Genomic DNA, 21,928 nt, shown 5'->3' with positions numbered 1-21,928 from the left:
TTGGTCGTGCAATCATGATGCCGGGTTGATCTCCTTTGATGAATGTTAGAGAGGAGGAGAATGCACTAGGCAGATCTTTTACTGGATCATCGGCTGATGTGGATGGTGACGCTTCGGTGCTACTATGGGCCTTATCTGACTTTTGGTTAGGATCCTTGATCAAGATTTGCTCTTCGTATGATGAATCTTCAGAGCTGCTATCCTGTTGCTTGCCTTTGTTCGGCATAAGTCGACCTTCCTCCACAGTGTTCTGTAGACCAGTCGCCCTATCCCCCAGTAAATTTCGATATCGAAGAGAGTATGAGCGTGATCTATTCTATCTCCTTTTGTTGTAATCACTCCCACACAAGCATCTTCGGGGTGTGATCGAGTGGATGCTTTCAGATGCAAGTCCGAAAGAAGATTTAGCAAGAAACAAAAAAGTCACCAAAAAGATTTCCACTTAACGCGTCACGCTTAACCACACACACACACACACACGCACACGCCTTCTCTATATACACGCCATCATCATTCTATCTATTCTATTCTGTATACATATTCTACCACTTTCCTTCTTGCAATCTCTTTGAAGCAACAGCAAAAGCATCATCCAAAATAGCATTGACCTTTTCCGGCTCTTGTACTACAGTAACATGTCCAACACCCGGTAAAATGTGTAAATCGGCTTTTGGCATATGCTTTTTCATATGATGTGAATTGGCTGGGTTGACTAAATTATCATCATCTCCCGTTATGATTGTTATCTTTGGAATTGCTTCATTTATACGGCTTAATTGTGAGGGGGACACTCGATGCGTCACCACTCCTCGTACTTGTGCTAATGCTCCATACAACGTTTGACGACGTGTGAATGTGTATCGGAATGCAAACATTTCTTGGAACGTTTCGCGATTTGTGCGTTTCTTGGGGTCATTTTCATTGACAGTCTCGAGAAACTTTGTCGGGAAGAGCATCTCACATACTCTATTTACACGATATTGATCGCTATCGAATCCTAGTGTACGACCGGCGATCAATCTAGAAATGGTAGAGACACCCGTGAATGGTGGCAAGCTGATCCTAAGGTCCTTTTCGCCATTTCCACGTCCACTGGTCGTACTGATCAATGTCAAACTCTTCACACGTTCAGGTGCAAGCTTTGAGATTTCCAAAGAAATCATTCCTCCCATCGATACTCCGACAACGTTTAAATCACGAAGGCCTGTCCAGCCAACATGATCGCAGACCTCTAAAACATCCAGTGCCATTTCGGAAGTTTTGTATCGTCCAGAAGGGATGTCTGTGTTTCCATATCCTCGATTGTCGAGCACTAAACATGAAAAGGAAGGATCTTTGACCAAATGTTCTACCTGGTTCAACCATCCGAAACAGCTGTTATTCAATCCCATAATGAAGACGACGTGATTTGGTCCTGTTCCATGTACTTCATAGTATACATTGAATCCTCTTTTATCTTTGTCTTGTTCACCTTCGTAGGGAACTTTAGCTCCTTTCGCAATCGCATCTGGAGATGGTGTTTTGTTTCCTCCAACTGGCACACGAGTCCTTGCCACTTTGCAATATCCTTTTTGTGAACATGTTTTCGGGTTAAATGCAGTTGGTGAATAACCTTCTGGTTTTGATTCTGCTTCTTTTCTTGCTTGATCTAATGTTTGAACAGTTGCTCCAGTGTAAACTGCTCCTAGTGGTAATCCTGTTTCAGCCATATTGTAGAAATTTAAAAGTGAGATTGTGATGGCAATGAGGTAACCCTGTTCCATATGAGCTTGTACCCTTTCCCATTCCCGCTTAGTTTTCAAAAGTAGTTTAGCCGATTTCCGCGGTAACCGCAAGAGTGTTAAAGTGCCCAAATCTTTACACCGAATTCTAAATCTTAGTGTGGAGTATTCTCGGTGTAAAACTTGGGATTCTGTGAAAGGGATTTCGAAGGTTTCACAGGCCAAAAGAAAGCGATCCCCGCACTCCTTTGCTCAAATACATTATAATTATCGTAAAGATGGTATTAACTCATGATAAGCATACAGTATAATAGCAAGTGCATTGCAATCAATTAAGCATAGTATCTACGTATCAATCTCCCCCACTTTGAGCAGACTGGAAAGGATTGCTCTGACGTAAACGGATTCGGCTACTACTACTCTTGAACGGTCCTGTGCCTTGACCGTCATCCAGAATACCAGATTTCTTCTTTCGTAGCGCTCTGAGAGAAGCAGGCGTGTGTGGTCTTGGCGGTAAGCCAGGTAAAGATCTGGTAGAACGAACACGAATTAGAAAGACCGCCAAACCCGAAAAGATGAACAAACCACAACCAAGAACAAAAATACTTTGAGGTGCAAAAGAGACAGTTTTAACAAAAACTTCTGTAAACACGATCGGTCCGATAATCGTTTGACTTAAAGCGCTCAATACACTCCAAGCTGCAAAGAACTTTCCGGCATCTCGATCACTTTCTAGAAGTGCTAATGCTAAACTACTCAAAGCCGCAGAAGCTGCTCCTCCCAAACTGATCAAACCAGAAAGAGCGACAAAAGGAATCGGTCCTGCGTTTGACAAAATGGCCAGCAAAAAATAACAACTTGCTGCGATCATTAATGAACCGATCACCAGCCTTCGGTCGAATTTGCTATCGTGAATTTGTCGTAAATGTCGTGCCCGCATCGCCCATAACTTCTCTACCCGTGTCGGATGATCATCTTCCGAATCTTCATCGCTGTCAGATGATGTGTTTGTATTGTCTGTCGCTCCATACCCTGAGCGTTTCGGAGCAGCAGTGCTCTTTTTCTTCTTTTGCAGTAATGGCGCATTCTCGTATTCATCTGCAGTCGGTCTTCCATCTTCATCTAAATGCGAAGAATCCGCTTGATGTTCCTCTTCGATGATGCCTGATCTACCGTCTTGTGGAAGTGCACTTCGTTTGACAGGATTATGAACAACTCTAACCAAAAAAGGAATAATGATTGTCAAACAAGCAACTCTTGTAAAACTTGCATAACTTAAAAAATATCCAATTTCCAAAACATCCCATTCGAATTTCTTGATAGCATAATTAATCTTTGGCGTCATTATTCCAATCGCTGAAGCTTCTAAAAAGTATGCTATTGCAACAAATGTTAAATTCCAATCCAATGAATTCTTTTGTGATCGCGAAACGGATATATGCGATGCCATTGCTTCTGTTTCATCAATATCAACTTGATCATGTCTTCTGTGCGGGAGAAGTAACTTGAGCGGTTTGAGTGGCGTAAGTGCGTTGGATCGCAATCTTCTATAAGCAGCATATATTCTCGTTCGGTCTGTTCTTGGCTGTGCTCTTCTAGCTGCGGTTGAGATTGCATATTCATCGTATTCATCTTGTGCTTTTCGCATTCGATCAGGGCTGTTGCTTTCAGGCAACAAGAAAGCCGCACAAATGAAACAAATCAAATGTGCTGCCAAAGCGATGTAGAATGTGGTTACCGTACTGTGCGTATGCTTTGCGACCAAACCACCCAAAGCAGGACCGATTGCGATTCCACAAAAGAATAGCCCCGTAAAAAAGCTGAATAATGTTGCTCTTGTTCCGCTTGGTGTTACATCTGCAATGTATGCCATAAATGCTGCTGAAAGGGTTGGAATGCCACCGCACAAGCCTTCAATCAAAGATGCGATCACCAGCAAGTTCTTGCCAAAAGGAACAGCAGATTGCGGAAATAAGCCCAAAGCGATATAGGCAACATCGCTAACAAGGATCCCAAAAGTCGTCAGCCGTAAAGGGATCGTTCGTCCACGTCTATCGGATAACGTTCCCCAAAAGCCAGTAGTGATTGCCGAAACGATTCCCATTGCCAATGTGATACGTAAAGCCAAAGAAGAATAACCCGCTGCAACGTCGTCTGACTGTCTACATTGCATTGAGAGAGGTGGACGTTCATGTGGTGTTGGCATAACGGACTCAACTCCCAACACTTCTTCACAAATCAATTGCATTCCTAAATCAATCTTTGGTCCCATGATCATTCCACTTCCCATAGCAAGCAGCAAGACCACAGGTCGCAACCATTTCTCTGATGGTCTCTTATACCATGGTAGTCCTTTTGCCCAATCCAAATGATCGTCATCGATTGTCTTTGGGTTTGTGGTTTCTTCATCGTCCTCTGAATCGTCGATTCCGCCTTGTTCATATACATTCTCTTGTATTGATTCACCTGTTCTACTTTGTTTACCAGATCTAGCGGAACTTTTGCTTCTTGATCTGTTCATATTTGAAGGAGGTGGAATTAAATCCCCGAATATTCTATCTGCCATAATCGGAGCTGAAGAATCAATCTCTGCAACATAATCACCGTATGCTGATCCACCTGCTCCCAAATTGATTACTGGTAATTGTTGGTTTCCTATTGAATCATCGTTTGTACTTTGATTTGAGGTGCTAGCACCATCATTCGAATGATCGCTCATGGTGACCACGACATGTATGAGGTTGAGAAGAGCATTATGATGATCAACACATGTTCCTGCACAGACTTGCGTTGCTTATCATATCAATCCCATAAGCCAAAGCATGCCTTTACGGCCGAACACCGCTTATCTTTTTTTTGTAAGGCGGGAAGGGTCACAACGCGTACAAGAAAAAGGGGCGGCATTTGTGGAGAACAGCACCCTACAAATCAAAAATCATGTGGTGGCGGCAAAAGCAACACAAAGGCATGTAATGCAAATTAAACCGAAGAAAAGCGAAAAAATAAATGCAGGAGAGTCAACTTAAGCGGGAAAACCCCCGTTTCTAAGTAAAGGCGGGAAACAGAAGAACCCCGCGCTGAGAATCTAATAAAAATCCCTCTCAACGGTTTATGCACCAAATTTTACTCTCATTTGGCCGTTAAATTAACTTTTGATCGGATCTACAGAAAAAGAATTTCGAAATGTACGCATTTCCAACTGGTAAACTGCCTTTGGAAAAAAATTCGGGAATGGTTAAAGAAAGTTGTACTTCCGATAGAATCAGGATTGGTAATGACTCGTAAATATATCGAACATGCTTCTTTGCATTTGATTGCCATCATTCAATGCTCCCTCAAAAATGAGTTCAACTTATGATGCAGGTCATCATACGGAGGGAAGGAAAGAATCAGAATATATAGAGAAAACACCAAGTGGAACGACTACCCATGAAACAGAATCACACGGATCCAGTTCCCATACACTTTCAGCACATGAAGAACCTCAACAGCCGACTGATCAATCACAACAGCAGCCACAAACCAATGAAGGATTTGCAGGAGGACTACAGCTATCCATAACAAAGAGTGAAGGTGGATATATCTATATCGAATTCCCAGAAGGAGATCCACAGAACCCAATGAACTGGTCATTACCGAAAAAGATTGTTACACTTATTTGTACATTCTTCTTTGCTGGTTCAACAGCAATTAACGGGACAGGTTTCAATTCAATGCAAGAACAAGTGATGGAAACTTTTAACATTTCACAAACGGTTTTCTTGTTGGGTAATTTACTCTATTTGAGTATCGGTGTTGCATTTACACCATTACTATTAGCACCTCTATCAGAAATTTTTGGAAGACAACCAATCTTTATGAGTTCAGCCGCAATCTTTGGATTGTTATACATTCCTGCCGCTTTGACACCAACGTTTGCCGGTTTCTTGATCGTTCGTTTCTTACAAGGTTGCGTTGCATCCGTTGGAAATTCTATGGTCGGAGGAACAGTTTCGGATATTTTTCCTTCCAAGAAACGTGGTTTACCGATGAGCTTGTTCGCTCTTTCGATTTATGTTGGACAGGCTATTGGACCTTTCACCGTTTCATATACCGTAGCAAATCCTAAACTTGGTTGGAGATGGGTTTTTGCTTGGCAAGGCTTTATTGGCGCTTTGGTCTTCGTTTTGATGGCTGTCTTTCTTCGTGAAACACGAGGACCTGTTCTTTTGAGTAGACGGGCACGCTCACTGACAAAATCCGATCCACAAAGGCGACAATACAAATGTTCAGCAGATGATGATCGAGTTAGTTTCTGGAAAGCGGTAAAAATAAGTCTTTCACGTCCTGCATGGTGGCTAATAAGTGAACCAATCGTAACAAGTTTCTCACTTTGGATTGGATTTTTGTGGGGTTGCATTTTCCTTTTGTTGGAAAGTGTTCCGATCGTTTTTGATGTTTATGGTTGGACAGATCCACAAAAGTCACTCGTTCTTCTATCCTTAGCCGTCGGTGCATTCTTTGCATGGCTATGCAACTTCCACCAAGAAAGACTGTATGCCAGAGCAGTGGCAAAAGCAGCCCCGGAAAAAGTGGCTCCCGAAGCAAGATTATATTATGCATGCTTGGGCGGAATACTTGCACCGATTGGATTTTTCATCTTTGCATGGACAGGTAGAGCAGGCATTCATCCTGCTGCTCCGATCATTGGATTGGTTATATTTGCAGGTGCATCATTTTGGATTTATTTGGCAGTATTCACATACATTGCCGAATGTTATGAAATTTATGCAAGTTCAGGATTAGCTGCACAATCATGGCTAAGAAACGTCTTGGCAGGTTCTTTTCCTCTTTTCGCAACCGGAATGTATCACAACCTCACACCGCCAATCGCATCAACCGTTTTAGGCGTCATTGCTGCCGTCTTAGGAGTTTGTCCTTTCATGCTCTTTTTCGTTGGCGGTAAAATTCGATCAAAGAGTAAAGTTGCAAAAGCATTGGCAGCGGAAGAAGAACAAAGGATGATCAAGATGAAACAAGAACGCGAAAGAAACGAAAGAAGGGCAGCAAGACGAAAAAACGTTACGGGAGACGTAGAGAAAGCCTAATCGTTTTTATAGATTTTTCATCAATGTACTATTACACATCAATTCAATTCATCATAAGCGAGATGCAATCCTTTGCAAGAGTGAATTATGAAACGGTAATACGTCTTTCTCCATCCATTCTGTCACGCTTGTAATCACTTCTGCGGGTCTTTCAAGCATTGCCCAATGACCCGTCGCTTCCAGTTCCTCGACTGAATAGGATGATCCTGGTGGCATAAACTTGCGTGCTTTTTCGGCAAGATTGGCAGGCCCGGTAGGGTCCATATTTGGACATAGCATCTTGTACGGAAGCTTAGGTAGCATTTTGCTCGGCAGTGCTGCAAAGGGGATTGGTCAGCTGATGTGAATAAAAGGAAATATCTAGATCAACGCTCACCCTTCTCTTCCTCGTAATTGATCGGTCGAGTTCTGTACCACTTCAGCCCGTCCATGGAACCACCATTTCGTGGATTGAATAGACTACTGAAGACAATCTTCTCGCGAGGAGTAAGTAGAAATGCTTCTGCAAATGCATTCGCAGCATCTCCTTGCAAACCTTCGTTCAGATTCTTTTCCAGTGAATCTTTACCTGCTCCGAACACTTTGAGAACATCTTCAGGATCAACTTTTTCCACTAGCTTGGCAGGTGCGATGAACAATATCCGCAAAAACATGTCAATCTGTTGGGATGCAAGGCAAGGGTCAATACTTAAGCTGCAATTGGTATCACACCAACTCACTTTATCTTCAATAATCTTTGTTGATCGTTCTTCTTCAAAGAACCTGTGTATCAAATCATTCATCTGTCAGCCTCCGTGCAGTTTTGCAAAAAATCCTGCTACTCACATCTGATAGCCAAATTGTGGATATCTAGAAGCCAATTGTGTCGTAGAAATGAACTTATCCGTTGGTGGAACGTAAGAAACACAAATACCATGAACGCCGAGTAGTCTTTCCGGGATCCAAAGGGGCAGCTTCCATGCAAGCCAACTACCCCAATCATGACCAACGACGGCAAACTTGTTTTGATGTTTTCCTTGCATGGCAAAAGTCATCAAATCTGCTAAATCGTATGCCATCGAACGTGCACTGTATTCTTCCAAAGAGACCGGCTTGCTCGTCCTGCCATAGCCTAACAGATCGGGCACGATTAGTCGATAGCCTGACATGGATAACGGACTGAGGATTTTACGCCAGCCATAGCTTGAATCTGGAAAACCGTGCAACAACAAAATTGTAGCTTTTTCTTCTAAACCGCCAGGAGGAGGAATATCAAGATAGAAGTATCGACGTTGACTCGGTTTCTTGTTCGGGTGGCCGGGAGGTGATCGAAGAGGCGTATTGAAGTAATTGCTTGGATGACGGAGATATTCTTCCTTTAGCGTATGAAACACGTTCACATCCCGCACAGGCTTTTCTTTGTTGCCTTTCTTCTGTTGTGACGACATCTTTTATGGTATAACTTTGTCGAGTTGGTGGTCATGATGAAACGTTTACTATCTCCGGCTAAGTATAACAGTTTGGCCCGGTACGCACGCACGCCAAGATTCCCTCTTCAACTGCCGCGCTACCGTGCCTTGCCCCGCAAAATCTCACAGAATTTAATTTTCAGCACAAGCCATTACACAATCTTCTGCTCAAATGATGATGAACGATGGTATTTAATTGTAAAACTTTAGTGAAGAAAATACATATATCGCACTACCTAGTAGCACTCATCAATACGGTGGGTAGCCAGGAGCATTGTAAGGAGGCTGTTGTTGATATCCTTGCTGGTAGCCTTGCTGATAGCCTTGTTGCGGATAGCCTTCCGGTTGATAGCCTTGTTGCGGATAGCCTTCCTGTGGATAGCCTTGTTGTGGGTACTGTGATTCACCAAAAGGTTGTTGCTCGTATTGACCTCCTTGTTGCCACGGTTGTTGCGGTTCGGGGAACTCAGATGGAGGAGGCGGGAAGGATGGGGCATCATAATGCGAATTTTGATGTTCTGATTCTTGTTGGTGATAAGGTGCGTCATAATCAGGATTTTGATGATGTTGCGAGTCTGGCTGTTCATGGGAAGGGAAGTGGGGATAAGTAGACTCTTGTTCACTTCTTCCTTCTGATCCTTCAGGTACTTCACGGAAATTACCCATGCCAGGGAAATTTTGACCGCCCATCGCATTGCTAATCTTTCCGCCGATATAACCTTGGAATTGATGGGCCATTCCCGAACCTGTATCATATCCTTGTTGTCCTTCAACAGAAACACCGTACGTGTTACCACCATGACTGTGTGGTTCTGCATTACCTGAACGTGTGTTACGATGAGCGCGGACAGACTCTCTGTCCAATCTGCGTACCTCGCTGGAATTGGATCGTGCCCACTCTTCCACGAATCCCATCATCCTGGCCTGGACAGGGTGGCAATGATTTGGGTTGAACCAGTTCGGGTGAAAGAGAACAGCAAGGCATTCATCAGCAGTTTGTTTTGGATCGGAGCTGGGATCATCCCATGCCTTTACCACCAATGGTACGCAGTGACGAACGATAATCATCCCCAAATTACCTCCAACTTCATTCAACACAAGTCCGAAATGATCTTTGCTCAACATAGAATGAGTTGGATCAGAAGCATTCGGGTTTGTGAATACTTCAAATTGATCTTCGTTGTTGATCACTTGTTGACTTGAGGCTTGCAAACCACCTAATGCTTGCTTGACGATTGGTTGAACATAAGGCTCAAGCAGAGTGTATACAAACACAGAAACTGAATTACTGATCTTCTCCACCAAAGAGTTCAAACCGGGAATGCGTTCCATGGTTTTCTCGATAGACATCATCACGCTATCGCGGAAGCTCAAAATTCTAAACAAGTTTGCATAGATTTCTTGCGGGTTCATCGTTGCAGGATCCCGTGAAGGTCCTTGTTGAAGAGATTCAGCATCACGCGAAAGACCGCTGCTGGTACTTCCAGGAATGTTGTGAAGCAAACCCAAAAGATCACTGATTGGGCTTGATCCTTTACTGCCAGCATCATGAACAGTCTTTTGAAGATCAGAAACTGATGCTTCTGAAAGATGATCTTGGGCCTCACCGAGCAAGCTGTGGATGAAATCAGCTCCTCCAAACGTTCCGGTCACGAGCGGTGGTACCATTTGTCCATCAGGTGCCTGGACTTTGACATTGTCTCCAACATGAGAGAATACTTGGTGATGACCAGCTCTAATCAAGGCTAGCTCACAGAAATTGCTGTGGGCTGGGAAATCTTCCAGCGTATGCAAGCAACGACCCAATTGACGATAAGCTTCAAACAGCATAGCTTCATCGCCTGATGCTCTTGCCCTTCGCCCGGTTTCGATACATTCGATCAAGCGTTTACGTACCAGCGCACTGCTTGTATCCCAATCTCCGGATTCGTTGGCGATGTAGTTCTTCATTCCACTTCTAGGGTCAATTTCCATTTCTACATCACGCACTGGACCACGCAATCTTGGGTCAATTTGACGAGGGTCTTTACCAGCTCCATATCCTTTTGGGTTATCAATATGTTCGGTTGGCAAGTAGACAGACAATCTGTCCATAGTGATCTCAAATTCTTTCGTTGCGTAACCAAAAGCCATGAATCCCATAACCATAATAATATTCAAGATATTTTGTTTAGACACTTTTTCCAAAGATCCTATGTCCATTGCTTGAGAGTAATCAGCCAAAAAGCTTCCCAAGTAAATGCGCTTGACATCCAGTCCGGTAAACTTGCTTCCTCCACCTAGACCGAGTAAGCCACCTCCAGCTTTCTTGGCCAATTCGGTAATGGTATCATCAATATCGCCATGACGAAATGCTTTACCTTCCAAGTAGGAGAAGCTTGGGATATTACCAGCGCCAAACGCATGAACAGATGGTGTCAAAAGGGTGATGCAAAGCAATATAACGATTGCCAGCAAGATTGGAGTGGAAATTGCCATCTTTTCGGTGCTGATGGCTATGATGGTAAGGAGTATGTCGTGTGTGGAAAGCTCTCCTCTTCTTGACAGGTGCCTGACTTATCCCGTTTGTCTTGGCATCCTTTTTAGCGCTTAAATCATTCCTTTCAACCAGCGAACAAGCCACCTACGCTAATTACGCGTACAATCCTTGCTAGCAAATCACAAAGTGGTGCGTGAAGTCAGAGCAGTACTAAAATAGATTGGTATATAAATGATCTTCCTCACAGGCATATATCGAAAAGATGATAGAGCACCTTCCTAGCTGGAATGCAATGCATTAATTACTGTTATAGACATGACATGATTGAGTGGTGATTTAAGCAATTTCATCGATATGATTAATAAGGTCTTGCTGCAGCTTGACATGCCTTCAATTGATCAAGGTAAAATGCACACGAGTCCATGTTGTTATTGGTGGCCTCCAAGCAACGCAAGAAGTCCTTAGATTGTACTTCACAGCTTACACCACTACCGTTAAAAGAAGATTGTTGACCTTGTTGATCCCATTGAGCGGGTTGTTGTTGCTGAGCGTCAACGGGTTCAGCACTTGAGCCACCACCTCCGAACAACATATTACTCAAGCCATGACCCATAGTTGAACCAACTGCAACACCAGCTGCAGTAGAAGCCATTTGACCAAACAATCCTGGTGCACGTCCTTGTTGTTGTTGTTGAGCGGCAGGTACGTTTTGATGTTGATTGTGTGGAACAGGTTGTGTTTGTTGAGCTGGTCTTTGCGATGCCATTGTGTGAGTTCCGCGAGAGCCTGATGGCGCAGAGCGACCACCTCCAGAGCGTGATGAGCGAGGCATGTTTATGGGATATGTAGTTGTGATGGATGTGGTGAGAAGGTATAAGTGGCGAGCATATGAAGTGGGATTACTTCGCAGCCTGCCTAGACAACGTGGGCCCTATTGGTCGGTCTTTTTCTGCTTTACCTTCCGACGCGCTCGTCTGGAATGATGACATAAGCCCCATTGAGATTACCAATATTACACGTGCCTATAGGAATAAGCTCTATTAAAGGTGACGCTACTTCAACAGGACACTAACAGCACTTGTTGCATTCGTTGAAAGAGTAATGGTGCTGCTTATAATTGACATTTTAAGTTGTCTCTGGCCTTCACACATCAAACCTTTCCATCTCTTGTCACAATCACATCGGTACTTTAGATTGCCAGCATGGTTAAGAAATGATTCAGACGTGCATGGATTTTTGACGCCAACCAAAACAATCTTTTAAGTCGTTGGGCGTTATTGCATGACGCTAACGAATGAAAGAACATGTGGATTCTATTCTGTCAAATTGTGTTCCCGCTACATGATCACTATAAATGCTCTTCTTTCCTTTGTTGATAAAAGGCGTTCTTAGCGGATAGTTGGCAGCATTCAAGCGTACCATTTGATTGGAAATGACGTACGCTAAACATAAAAGCTAAATAAGTGAATTCGATCCTTTGTTCTGAGTTCGGGATTGAAAAAGGTATTTAAATGCCAGTATTAGTTGAAAATAAAGATACAAAGTACCTCTCATCACCCTTTCTTCCAGAATAAACTCTCTCAAAATGATTGCAAAAACATCGTACTTTTCCACCTTTATGCTCCTGGCCGTGGCTTTCCTCGCAACAGCACACGGAGCAAATCTAGCAAAAAGACAACTTGATCCAAACTTTGGACAATCCTTACAATCTTCCATTGAAGCACAAAATTCTGCCATTCAATCATCAATCCAAACAATGAATTCAGGTATTCAATCTTCACTTTCTCAACAAGGTGAAGCAATGTCAACCTCTCTTTCAAACTTGTTTCAATCAATCACAGTTAGTCATTCTACAATGCCGTTCACGCAACCTTCGGATGGAGCATGTAATGGTTCTTTGGTGAACGGTAGATGCTGTACTGGACCTGTCGTTAGTGAGTACAAAAGATAGAAACAATGCACTGTTTGTCGTTCTCGACACTAACCCTTTTTTCCAACCTTTTTAGACAATGTTTGCTACTCACCCGATGCAAACAAAAGTGGCAACTCCGGCAGTCAATCAACACCTGCTCCCAACTCTAGCTCCAGCAGCTCTTCTTCTGGAAACAGCTCAAACCATAATGGGGCTACACATGCCCATTGGTGTGCAGGAGTATTGGCAACCAACCTCTTTGTGATCACTCTCTTCTTATGGGCTTGAAATCTGGCTTGCAAATAACTTAAACTGGCATTGGAAATTAATGACATGATTACGAAACATGAATTGAGAAGAGTTGAAAAATAGTGGCATGTAAATAAAAAATATGTGAAAGGATCTATTATGCAATAGCCTTGTTGTTGAGCCAAGATTCGATCATGAATTCAGCATTTTCTGGTTGATCATATGGAACCATATGACCTGCACCATAAACGTGAACCAAAGTTAAAGAACCTGCACCTTTACCGGCTTTACGAACTTTTCCGGCAGATTTTCCTTTCACGTTCCAATCGATAGTTTTTGCTTTGGTTAATTCATCTTGATAAACGCTTTCCAATGAAAGTGCCCAAGATTTTTCACCAACGTTTCCGATATAATTGCACATACTATCCCAAACACCCGCATAAACCAAAACACGAATTCCGCTTTCCAAAAGTTCAGGCAAAACTTCGGCAGAGTTATGCGAACCGTCTCCGTTAAACAAGAATGCTTGATTGACGTTCATGTTGCATGCTTGGAATTCTACTTGTTCGGGCACACCGAAAGATTTCTTCACATCAGGTTGGTTCAAGTAGGTTTCAACGTATGATTCGTCACGGTAGCACAATGGACCATCCTTTTCGGGAGATCGGTCGCACTTCTTACGGACGTCGTACAAGTTGCGTCCAGAGTTTTGCAAACCGGAGAACATTCCACTCCAGCAGTACAATCCTGCGGGCAAGCATGTCAAACGAGAGTTGTATTTGTAGCAATTGTCAATCAAGCTTGTGCAAGTTGGAGCTTTTGATCTGATTGTTTGGCATTCTTCGCTGTCAGGTTTAAAGATTGCTTGCTCAGATTCACATGCAAAGTCATACACCGTAGCGAATTGCACTTTAGGGTCAGTCAAACCGTTACCGATCATGATGCTCTCCAAGTTGATGGTCTTGGGAGCTTGCAATCCGTATCGTTGAGCTTCTTCTTTGCGTTCCTTGTTCTCTTTGAAAATTTTGGAAGCGATTAGAGGTGCATATCGTCCTCCATAACTTTCTGCGGCAACGCTGAATGGTGAATCAGCATACTCTTGGAATTTGGCAAAGAACATGTTGAGGAATGCGTATACATCTGAAGCACTGTCGGGTGTGTTGTTGACACTTCCTGAGTCACTGTAAGAGTATCCTACATTGACCGGTTGATCGAGGAAGAAGACGGATGCCTTGTTTGTCCAACTGAACTTGTTCGACTTGACAGCGGTACCGTTGTTGGCGATCGTGCATGGTCCAACACCTTCCATCAGCCATCCGGTTGTCGATGAGCAACCTGGGCCACCGTTGAGCCACATGACGATAGGTTCCTTGGTCTTGTCTGCTGCGAACTTGCGGGAACGAGATTCAAAGAATGCGAACCAAAGGTGCTTGTCATGACCGATGTCGAGATAACCAGAGTAAGATTGCACGTCTGGATCACATGAAGCTGTTTGACTTTGTTGATTGATGCGCAATGCATATTCAGGGAAAGCGGGGTGAACCAATTTTTGGTATTTCAAGCCATCGATGACTACAGACGTTTCGTGCAAAACATCTTCTCCCATACGATGAACGCGATCTTTGATAGCTTTTGCCTTATCTTTTGTCAATTGATAAGCAACATCGAATTCATCGATGATATGTTCAGCACCTGCCAAGATGTTTTCACCAACATGTTCGGCGGCCAATTTAGCTTGAGCCCATCTTTGTTCAGCTTCTAAGCCGATGTTTGATTGAATATTGTCAAACAATGACTTTGCATCTGCAACTTTTTCAGAGGATGGCCAAACCAAATTGCCTAAACCATCAAAGTGCAATTGTTCTGCGTCTTCTGTTTGTACGACGGATTGTTGAGAAGGACGAGCAAAAGCAACGCTTGAAGAGATTGCCAATGAGCAAATGAATGCCGTTGATGCTTTTGAAAGCCAATTTGATACCATTTTTTTAGTTGTTTGAAGGAGATGGTGGGGAAAACACTGATAAGGGTTGCATCTGATTGTCAATATGGCCATATGGTCGAATGTATGCAGCCTTTTAACTCAGCGTCGTATGTACGCATGCACGCACCCTTCAGGCACACCGGTTTGGGTCGGTGGAGGTGATTCTATAGTCTATTGTGCACTTTACCAGTCAAATACAATACTAATCCGATCAGGGGTCAACGCGCGTAATTTAGCCCAAGGCAAGAAAAGATAGGGTATTGGCTGATGGAATTAGAAATTCAACAAATGGAAGGAGTTCGGGAGGTAGTACCATTGATTATCAGAATCTCGATGAGAATCTCAAGCTCTTGCTGATTTGTATACTCTCTTTTAGTCATCCGGAATATCGGTGATTGTTATTGTCATCAAAATGAAATGTTCGGTGATTGCTCTTATCATACAATTGTATTCGATGGCCATGGTACGCTTACACCGCATCGAGCCTCATAAGCCACACTTGTCAATGTCGATTTACACGGGCGTATGATGCGCGGTCGATCCGCGGTTGCCAGGCTTTTGAATGCGATACGCGTTTCCCAATTAATTAGTTTATTTTCCGCGCAAGGCCCTTTTTGGCAGATCGGATTACATGAAAGAAGGGAAGGGAATCAATTCTTGGCGCATGATGAGTGAAAGGGAAAGTGGAGTAAAAATGCATTGAAACTTTTATCAAGTTCTTCTTTTTCTCATGGAAGCAAATGCTGATCAAATCAAAAAAAGATTTTAACTGCATCGGAAAGAAGATGTAAAGAACGCTGGTATTCTACAATCATTCAAACCGCGGATAATTGCACAATGCAGATAAATGACTCTCGTCCGTAAGGATGGATGTAAGGGTAGTGACGTCTTTTCTTGTTGTAAAGAACGGCGATTAGGGCCCGTCCTGAATGAGATATATAAACCACACATCCACCTTCAACTCATCTGTTCATCATACCACCTTACTCAACCTGTAGCCCATCATGCCAAGCTTCAACGAAACGTTCTTCGGTTTGGTGTTCCATAAACAGTTGGCAAAATGGCCAACGTTCCAATATCCTGAGGAAAAGGCAGATTTCAAAGCACCAGAGAGATTTATGCCCGGCTATAAAACAAGACTTCAACAACAACAGCAACAGGGTACAACTTCTCCCGGTGGATCAAGTTCAAATAGCTCAACAAATGCATCACCTAACGAAAAATCAAATGATGAAATCGAGAAAACACCAGAAATGGGAGATGACAATGATCCATACTTGGTTGATTGGAACGGAGAAAATGATCCTGACAACCCATTCGCATGGTCAGGTCCACAAAAAGGATGGTTCTTGTTCCAAATCATGTTGCTTACCACGAGTGTATACATGGGATCTTCCATCGTTTCGCCCGCTATACCACTCATGGCAGAATACTGGCACATCGGTATGACTCCTGCAGCTCTTGCATTGAGTCTATTCGTTTTCGGTTACGGTATCGGACCAATGATCGGTCTTTGTGCAGCTTCAGAAATTCCTGCGATCGGTCGAGTGATTCCGTATATCTTAACATTGTTCATTTTTGTTATTCTTCAAATTCCAACTGCTTTGGTTAATAATGTAGCAGGATTTATGATTTTACGTTTCCTTGCTGGCTTATTCGGTTCACCTCCTTTGGCAACCGGTGGTGCAAGTGTTCAAGACGTTTGGACGCCAATGAATGCTCCTTTAGCAATGGGTGCTTGGGGTATCTCAGCTTCTGCAGGTCCTGTTTTGGGTCCTTTGATCGGTGGTTTTGCAGCCCAAGGCTTCGAGAAAACATCTTTGGGTTTAGGAGCATGGAGATGGACAATTTGGCCACTACTCATTTTGACCGGAATCGCACTTGGTGTTTTGACGTTTGGAATGCATGAAACTTCTGGAACAAACATCTTGGCACGCAGAGCTGCTAGACTACGTAAAGCGACTGGCAACCCACATTTACGCAGTAAGGGAGAATTATTCCAAGCAACAATGACTGGCCGTGAAATTGCTCTGATGACGTTCGTTCGTCCTTTCCGCTTGGGTTTAATGGAACCGATCGCACTCTCTATCAATTTGCACATCGGTCTCGTTTACGGAGTACTTTACTCATTCTTTGAAGCATTCCCAATCGTGTTCACTGAGACATACGGTTTCAATCTTGGAGAATCTGGACTTGCTTATTTGGGAATCTTTGTTGCCAATTTGGCCGTTTATGGTCTTTTCGCTTTATGGTTCTTGAAGTACTTCCGACCCAAGATGATCCGTGAGAAAGGCCGTGTAGCTCCAGAATACTGGCTTCAACCAGCCATGGTTGGTGGTCTTTGCTTACCGGCATCTCTGTTCTTCTTCGGATGGACTGCAAACAAGTCTATTCATTGGATCGTACCCATCATCGGTACAATGCTCTTCTCGCCCGGTATCTTTGGTCTTTTCACTTCTGGTTTGAATTACCTTGGTATGACTTATCCCGAATACGTCGCAAGTGTTTTCTCAGCAAACGATTTCATGCGTGCAAGTATTGGTGCTGCAATGCCTTTGGTCAGTAGACAAATGTTTAACAACTTGAATAGAGGACCAAAGAATTTCCCTGTCGCTTGGGGTTGTACTTTGCTTGGCTCAATCGCTTTGTTGATGAGTGTTATTCCTTATGCTCTATTCTACTTTGGTCCAGCTCTTCGTCGCGCTTCTTCCTATGCCAAAGATCCCATGCAAGGTGGCGATCAACCTGCCAAAGAGAACAAAGAAGATGTTGAAGCTGCACAATAATAATGTACCTATATACTGATGAAAAGTTGTAAATATATCATAGATTCATAGTGTACATATATACTGATGAAAAGTTGCAAATATATCATAGATTCCTCAAACTTTTGCGAGATCTAACAAAAGGGATGTCATTAAAAAGTGTATGAATGAATGAAAATAAAAGAGGTGGGATGAGGGATGAAGGGTGCTTTGCAGCAACGGCCGGAAGAAGTAATGATTCTTCGTCAGTGCTTATACGTTGTTTGCGTATTTGAATACGCATATGAGCCCTAGTACTTTCCATCCTTGAAAGGTCCACTTTGTTGTTCTCCAGCAGGTGCGCTTGGATCATTCGCTGGTGAAGCTTGAACAGTGATTGCCATTGCGACAAACACAACGAAAATTGTGGTGATAAAGAAGCGCATTTTAACAATTCCTTGCTTTTTTGCTCTTGGTGTTTTATTATACGGGTTTGAAGGGACGTAAGAAAGATTTACTCTAACAAAATATCGATCTATAAAGCTTTTAAAGAGGAAAAGACTTTTTTGTGCATGATAGGGGGCGAGGATTTTAAATGTTGCCAATCAAAATTACACCTATATCATAGCTCTACCCCTCTCTAAACAACTGCAATCCACATCCATACTTGAGAAAGATTGTGGTCTAATCAAGCATGCATTGCATTAAAGTATAGTGTACAAATGTTTACTGTCGGCCCTCCTCTAATCGACGAGAAGGTGTCGCCGTTCCACTGTTTGATTGACTTTCTGCAGGGGTCGGCGCAGCATCGGGTAAAGGTATGTCTTCCATCATAAAACAAGAAATTGAACATCCAATCGCAGCCACCAAAACCAATCCAAACACTGCTCTTAATGAAATTTCATATGCTTGTTTTGCAGCTTCTTGTTGTACTTTTGGTAATGTTCGAATGATATTAAGCTGATGTCGTAAATCTTCTATCAATTTAGGTTGATCACCTAGCCTGCTTTGAAGCTCTTTCTTTAGCATCGCTTGAAGTACAACACCGCTCGTTGCTACACCAACCACTTGTCCCGTTGTTCGGAATAAGTATGACATTCCCGTGGCAACGGCGATCTGACTTCGTGGGACAGAGTTGATTAGAGCCAGTAGTGTACTCGTCAAAACACCCGTTACGCCAAACCCGTGGGGGAAGATAGCTGCATATGTGAACCATTCGGGTGTTGAACGAGTGATGGTCAAGAATGCAATCGCACTAACGACCATCAATAAAGAATTGAAAAACGTTAGCCAATAGTACCTTCCTGTTTTACGCATCCAAAGTCCTGCCAAAACCGAGCCAATGGATAAAGCAACACTGTTGGGCACAAGATGCAAGCCTGCCAACGAACTGGATTGCAATCGAACTGCTTGAAAGTAGAGTGGATAATTGTAAATTGTAGCATGGGTCACGACCGACAAGAAAAAGTTTGCCAATCCTGCGTTTCCAGCCGTTCGTGTGAGAACCAGTTCGATAGGTAAGATTGGCGCTTTGGCGAATCGTGTTTCTACCCAAAAGAATGCAAATCCACAAAGAATTCCACCAAACAATGTTCCCCACACTAATGGATCGGTGAACGGCAAATCGTTTGCGGACATGAAGGAAAGCGACAGAAGTATAGGAGCCACACTTCCGACCAAAGTCAACGATCCAAGAGCATCAATCGACTTTATCCGTTCCCATCGTGTGATCAGCTGTTGCGGTGATGATGGTTTGCCTTTTGGTTGGGGTGGATTGACGTGAACAAATAGGAGCGAAAGAACAGTTGCCAAAAGCAGAAATGGAATTTGAATCAAAAAAGCATTTCGCCATCCTATCGAATCATTGAGAAGTCCACCTACAGGACCACCCAGTGCATTCCCTGCTCCATACACAATATTCGTCAAGCCTTGATACAGCCCTCTCTGTCGTAATGGGATGACGTCGCTTAAGATTGTGGAAGTGCATGTAGTCAATCCTCCACCACCCACTCCTGCCATCACACGAGCAAAAAGAAGAGTCTCCATTGAAGGTGCGATCCCGCATAAAAGCGTTCCAATCCCGAACGTAAGCATGGCTAGAAGCAGAGCATACTTTCTACCCATCACATCGCACAGTCGTCCATAGATTGGCGAAAAGCAACAAACACTTAGAAGATAACTCGTACCTAGCCAAGCAGCCTGTTCGCTTCGATTAAACGAAGAAGAGATTGCACCTACCAATGTGGCTACGATTGTTGAATCTAGGGCAGCGACAAAGACTGGTACCCAAACAGTGATGCACAAAGTGACCACCATCTTTTTTGGCGGCATCTCAACATCGTCTGATCTGGCATTCGATTGTGATACACTGCCATCATATCGATCCCTTCTCTCATCCTCCTCCCTTGCTGCCAATAGTGGCTGTCTTTCCTGATTGACAGCCATGTCGCACTTGATGGTGGGGAAGGAAACAGCTTATTGTCGGATTTAAGGATGATCCTTTTTTTGTGTCCCTATCTTATTAGCTTATAAAATTGGATTGCATTCATAAGCGCGCTAAATACACTCAAAGGGGAGAGAAGCAATCATCAATTGTGAGTCTGATCAGAATCACTTGACATTGTCTTCGGTCTTTTTCGGCTTGATCAAATATGAAATCAATTCTCGTCTGTCCTACATTGTGCGTCGATCTCGATGCTTGCGACTGAATCTGGGAATTAATTTAATCATCCCACAATTGTCTCTGCTTCTCAGGTTTTACCATCTTTGCAAATTTCAATCCTTATAGTATTTACTACCACCCAATTTTCTCATCATGATTTTATTAGCTTCTTCTTGTGCTGCAAAAAGCGTTCTATTTTTTTTCAGTTGCTTGCATACCAGGTGAATGTACGTCATATTAGTCTTTGAAACTGACGGAATCGATTTCGTTTTGACATTTTCCATTTTTCTTTGAATACTTTGGGATTTCGTTCGATGCTGATGTGCTCGATCAAACATAATAGTAGCTACCTGATGATCTACCTTTGTCATGAATTTTCCTGCTTTTACATAATCTGCCACCTTCTCTTCGCTTTGGTCACGATTACGCATCAATCGAATAAATTTATTTCGTCCACTATATTCTTTTGGCATTTGACTATCTTTGTAGTGATTTTTACTGATTCCCGAATTCTTAAATTGCGAGATGCTGTTAAGATAAGCGTGTGAATCGTTTGTTACGGGAAGACCATTCTTCCTTGGAAGGTTATCATGAGGATCTCTTGGCCGTCGCATACTTAAAGACGGGCGCACAATAATAGCCAGGAAAATCATCGAAATCATCGCCGGATAGAACATCGTCATAGAAGATGATAGTATGAAAAATAGTTTTACATCTGACTTGCTACTCATCTTTACCAATTGTGTATTTGTACGCCGCCAAGTTTCCGTTGGCTATGCTGCTTTAGTCAGCCCCTGTACGGGATTGCATACGAGGCATAATCTATTCTTCTTCGCAGCTGTTGTATTTGCCCAGAGTCAGCTACCTCCTTCTCCTGTATTCGTGAGCTTTTGAATGTCTTTTATCGTCTAGATTCTGTGTTTTTATGCGATATGCCAAGAGTGCTTGATTTTTTTTTTTGATTGATAGCCATGTCGTAATTGAAGGTGGGGAAGGAAAGAGCTTATTCTCGGATATCTTAATGCCCCCTGTCTTGTCAACATTGAAAGTAGGATTGGATTGATAAGAGCGCTATATACATACACTCAAGAATGAGAAGATGCAATCAGTGATTGTGAGTCGGACCAGAATCATTTTTAAGCTTTAACATGTCCCTCTGAATCTCTTGAGATTTACCACGGTCTTTTTTAGCTTGATCAAACATGTAACGGCCAACGATTCTTCCTGCTTCATGTTCTTTAGCATACATCACTGTACCCGCAGCAACTTGACGTTCAACTCTTTCTTCAATCGGCTCTCTGTAATTCCACATCCTATGCACAAATTTACGTCGATTTTTATGCTTGACATCGATTTGAGAGTTTTTATAGTTGTCCCACAACTGTCTCTTCTCTTCAGGTTTTGCCAACCTTGCTTTCTTTCTCATGCGAGTGAGAGCATTCAAGTGTCTATGAGAATCATCTTGTTTCGTGGAGTCCTCATGGTTGGCCGTAGACTTTACTGTAAAGACCAATAGGGCATCAGAAGTAAGCAAGATAAAAAGCAGAACGATGAGATACTTGTCAGACAGCATCTTGCTAGACGTTTATGGGAGCTGGGAAGTAAGAAAAAGAATGCAAATTGGTTCATTATGTCCTTTTCATGT

The 21,928-nt window shown here is 43.0% G+C and overlaps 9 protein-coding genes across 9 annotated transcripts; 2 read left to right on the top strand and 7 right to left on the bottom strand.

The window, feature by feature from the left end:
• Positions 1–490: 490 nt before the first annotated feature.
• FA14DRAFT_161939 (alpha/beta-hydrolase) lies at positions 491–1,717 on the bottom strand. Its single transcript, XM_025499354.1, has one exon. It carries the CDS (start codon positions 1,707–1,709, stop codon positions 543–545), a length of 1,167 nt encoding a protein of 388 aa, XP_025352855.1. The 5' UTR covers positions 1,710–1,717; the 3' UTR covers positions 491–542.
• Positions 1,718–1,971: 254 nt separating this feature from the next.
• FA14DRAFT_161938 (MFS general substrate transporter) lies at positions 1,972–4,598 on the bottom strand. Its single transcript, XM_025499353.1, has one exon. It carries the CDS (start codon positions 4,438–4,440, stop codon positions 2,074–2,076), a length of 2,367 nt encoding a protein of 788 aa, XP_025352854.1. The 5' UTR covers positions 4,441–4,598; the 3' UTR covers positions 1,972–2,073.
• FA14DRAFT_165453 (MFS general substrate transporter) lies at positions 4,480–6,808 on the top strand (the record flags this gene model as incomplete). The annotated part of the gene is made up of 2 exons (XM_025499957.1): positions 4,480–4,492; positions 5,193–6,808. The coding sequence occupies 2 exons, from the start codon at positions 4,480–4,482 to the stop codon at positions 6,806–6,808; spliced, it is 1,629 nt and encodes a 542-aa protein (XP_025352853.1).
• Positions 6,809–7,687: 879 nt separating this feature from the next.
• FA14DRAFT_165441 (Het-C-domain-containing protein) lies at positions 7,688–10,734 on the bottom strand (the record flags this gene model as incomplete). Its single annotated transcript, XM_025499956.1, has 3 exons — positions 7,688–7,761; positions 8,079–8,140; positions 8,513–10,734. 3 exons carry the CDS (start codon positions 10,732–10,734, stop codon positions 7,688–7,690), a joined length of 2,358 nt encoding a protein of 785 aa, XP_025352852.1.
• Positions 10,735–10,876: 142 nt separating this feature from the next.
• FA14DRAFT_75290 (uncharacterized protein) lies at positions 10,877–11,644 on the bottom strand. Its single transcript, XM_025502826.1, has 2 exons — positions 10,981–11,644; positions 10,877–10,906 (listed from the first exon to the last, which is right to left on the bottom strand). Exon 1 carries the CDS (start codon positions 11,565–11,567, stop codon positions 11,094–11,096), a length of 474 nt encoding a protein of 157 aa, XP_025352851.1. The 5' UTR covers positions 11,568–11,644; the 3' UTR covers positions 10,877–10,906; positions 10,981–11,093.
• Positions 11,645–12,922: 1,278 nt separating this feature from the next.
• On the bottom strand, positions 12,923–14,889 carry FA14DRAFT_149112 (uncharacterized protein). Its single transcript, XM_025497390.1, has one exon. The coding sequence runs from the start codon at positions 14,875–14,877 to the stop codon at positions 13,054–13,056; it is 1,824 nt and encodes a 607-aa protein (XP_025352850.1). The 5' UTR covers positions 14,878–14,889; the 3' UTR covers positions 12,923–13,053.
• A 729-nt stretch (positions 14,890–15,618) lies between these two features.
• On the top strand, positions 15,619–17,761 carry FA14DRAFT_161934 (putative FLR1-putative H+ antiporter). Its single transcript, XM_025499352.1, has one exon. It carries the CDS (start codon positions 15,882–15,884, stop codon positions 17,661–17,663), a length of 1,782 nt encoding a protein of 593 aa, XP_025352849.1. The 5' UTR covers positions 15,619–15,881; the 3' UTR covers positions 17,664–17,761.
• Positions 17,762–18,347: 586 nt separating this feature from the next.
• On the bottom strand, positions 18,348–19,952 carry FA14DRAFT_126037 (MFS general substrate transporter; the record flags this gene model as incomplete). The annotated part of the gene is made up of 1 exon (XM_025496732.1): positions 18,348–19,952. The coding sequence occupies one exon, from the start codon at positions 19,950–19,952 to the stop codon at positions 18,348–18,350; it is 1,605 nt and encodes a 534-aa protein (XP_025352848.1).
• A 1,256-nt stretch (positions 19,953–21,208) lies between these two features.
• FA14DRAFT_185626 (uncharacterized protein) lies at positions 21,209–21,867 on the bottom strand. Its single transcript, XM_025501466.1, has one exon. It carries the CDS (start codon positions 21,854–21,856, stop codon positions 21,389–21,391), a length of 468 nt encoding a protein of 155 aa, XP_025352847.1. The 5' UTR covers positions 21,857–21,867; the 3' UTR covers positions 21,209–21,388.
• Positions 21,868–21,928: the final 61 nt, after the last annotated feature.

This window comes from Meira miltonrushii (assembly GCF_003144205.1).
Source record: "Meira miltonrushii strain MCA 3882 unplaced genomic scaffold FA14scaffold_4, whole genome shotgun sequence".
Taxonomy (NCBI): domain Eukaryota; kingdom Fungi; phylum Basidiomycota; class Exobasidiomycetes; order Exobasidiales; family Brachybasidiaceae; genus Meira; species Meira miltonrushii.
Note: the sequence above shows the minus strand (reverse complement) of the source record. Positions and strands in the feature narration are given on the sequence as shown.

Excerpts from the sequence above, each read along its gene's own strand:
- FA14DRAFT_75290 (XM_025502826.1), bottom strand. The coding sequence starts at position 11,567 with ATGCCTCGCTCATCACGCTCTGGAGGTGGTCGCTCTGCGCCATCAGGC.
- FA14DRAFT_161939 (XM_025499354.1), bottom strand. The coding sequence starts at position 1,709 with ATGGCTGAAACAGGATTACCACTAGGAGCAGTTTACACTGGAGCAACT.
- FA14DRAFT_161938 (XM_025499353.1), bottom strand. The coding sequence starts at position 4,440 with ATGAGCGATCATTCGAATGATGGTGCTAGCACCTCAAATCAAAGTACA.
- FA14DRAFT_149112 (XM_025497390.1), bottom strand. The coding sequence starts at position 14,877 with ATGGTATCAAATTGGCTTTCAAAAGCATCAACGGCATTCATTTGCTCA.
- FA14DRAFT_161934 (XM_025499352.1), top strand. The coding sequence starts at position 15,882 with ATGCCAAGCTTCAACGAAACGTTCTTCGGTTTGGTGTTCCATAAACAG.
- FA14DRAFT_185626 (XM_025501466.1), bottom strand. The coding sequence starts at position 21,856 with ATGCTGTCTGACAAGTATCTCATCGTTCTGCTTTTTATCTTGCTTACT.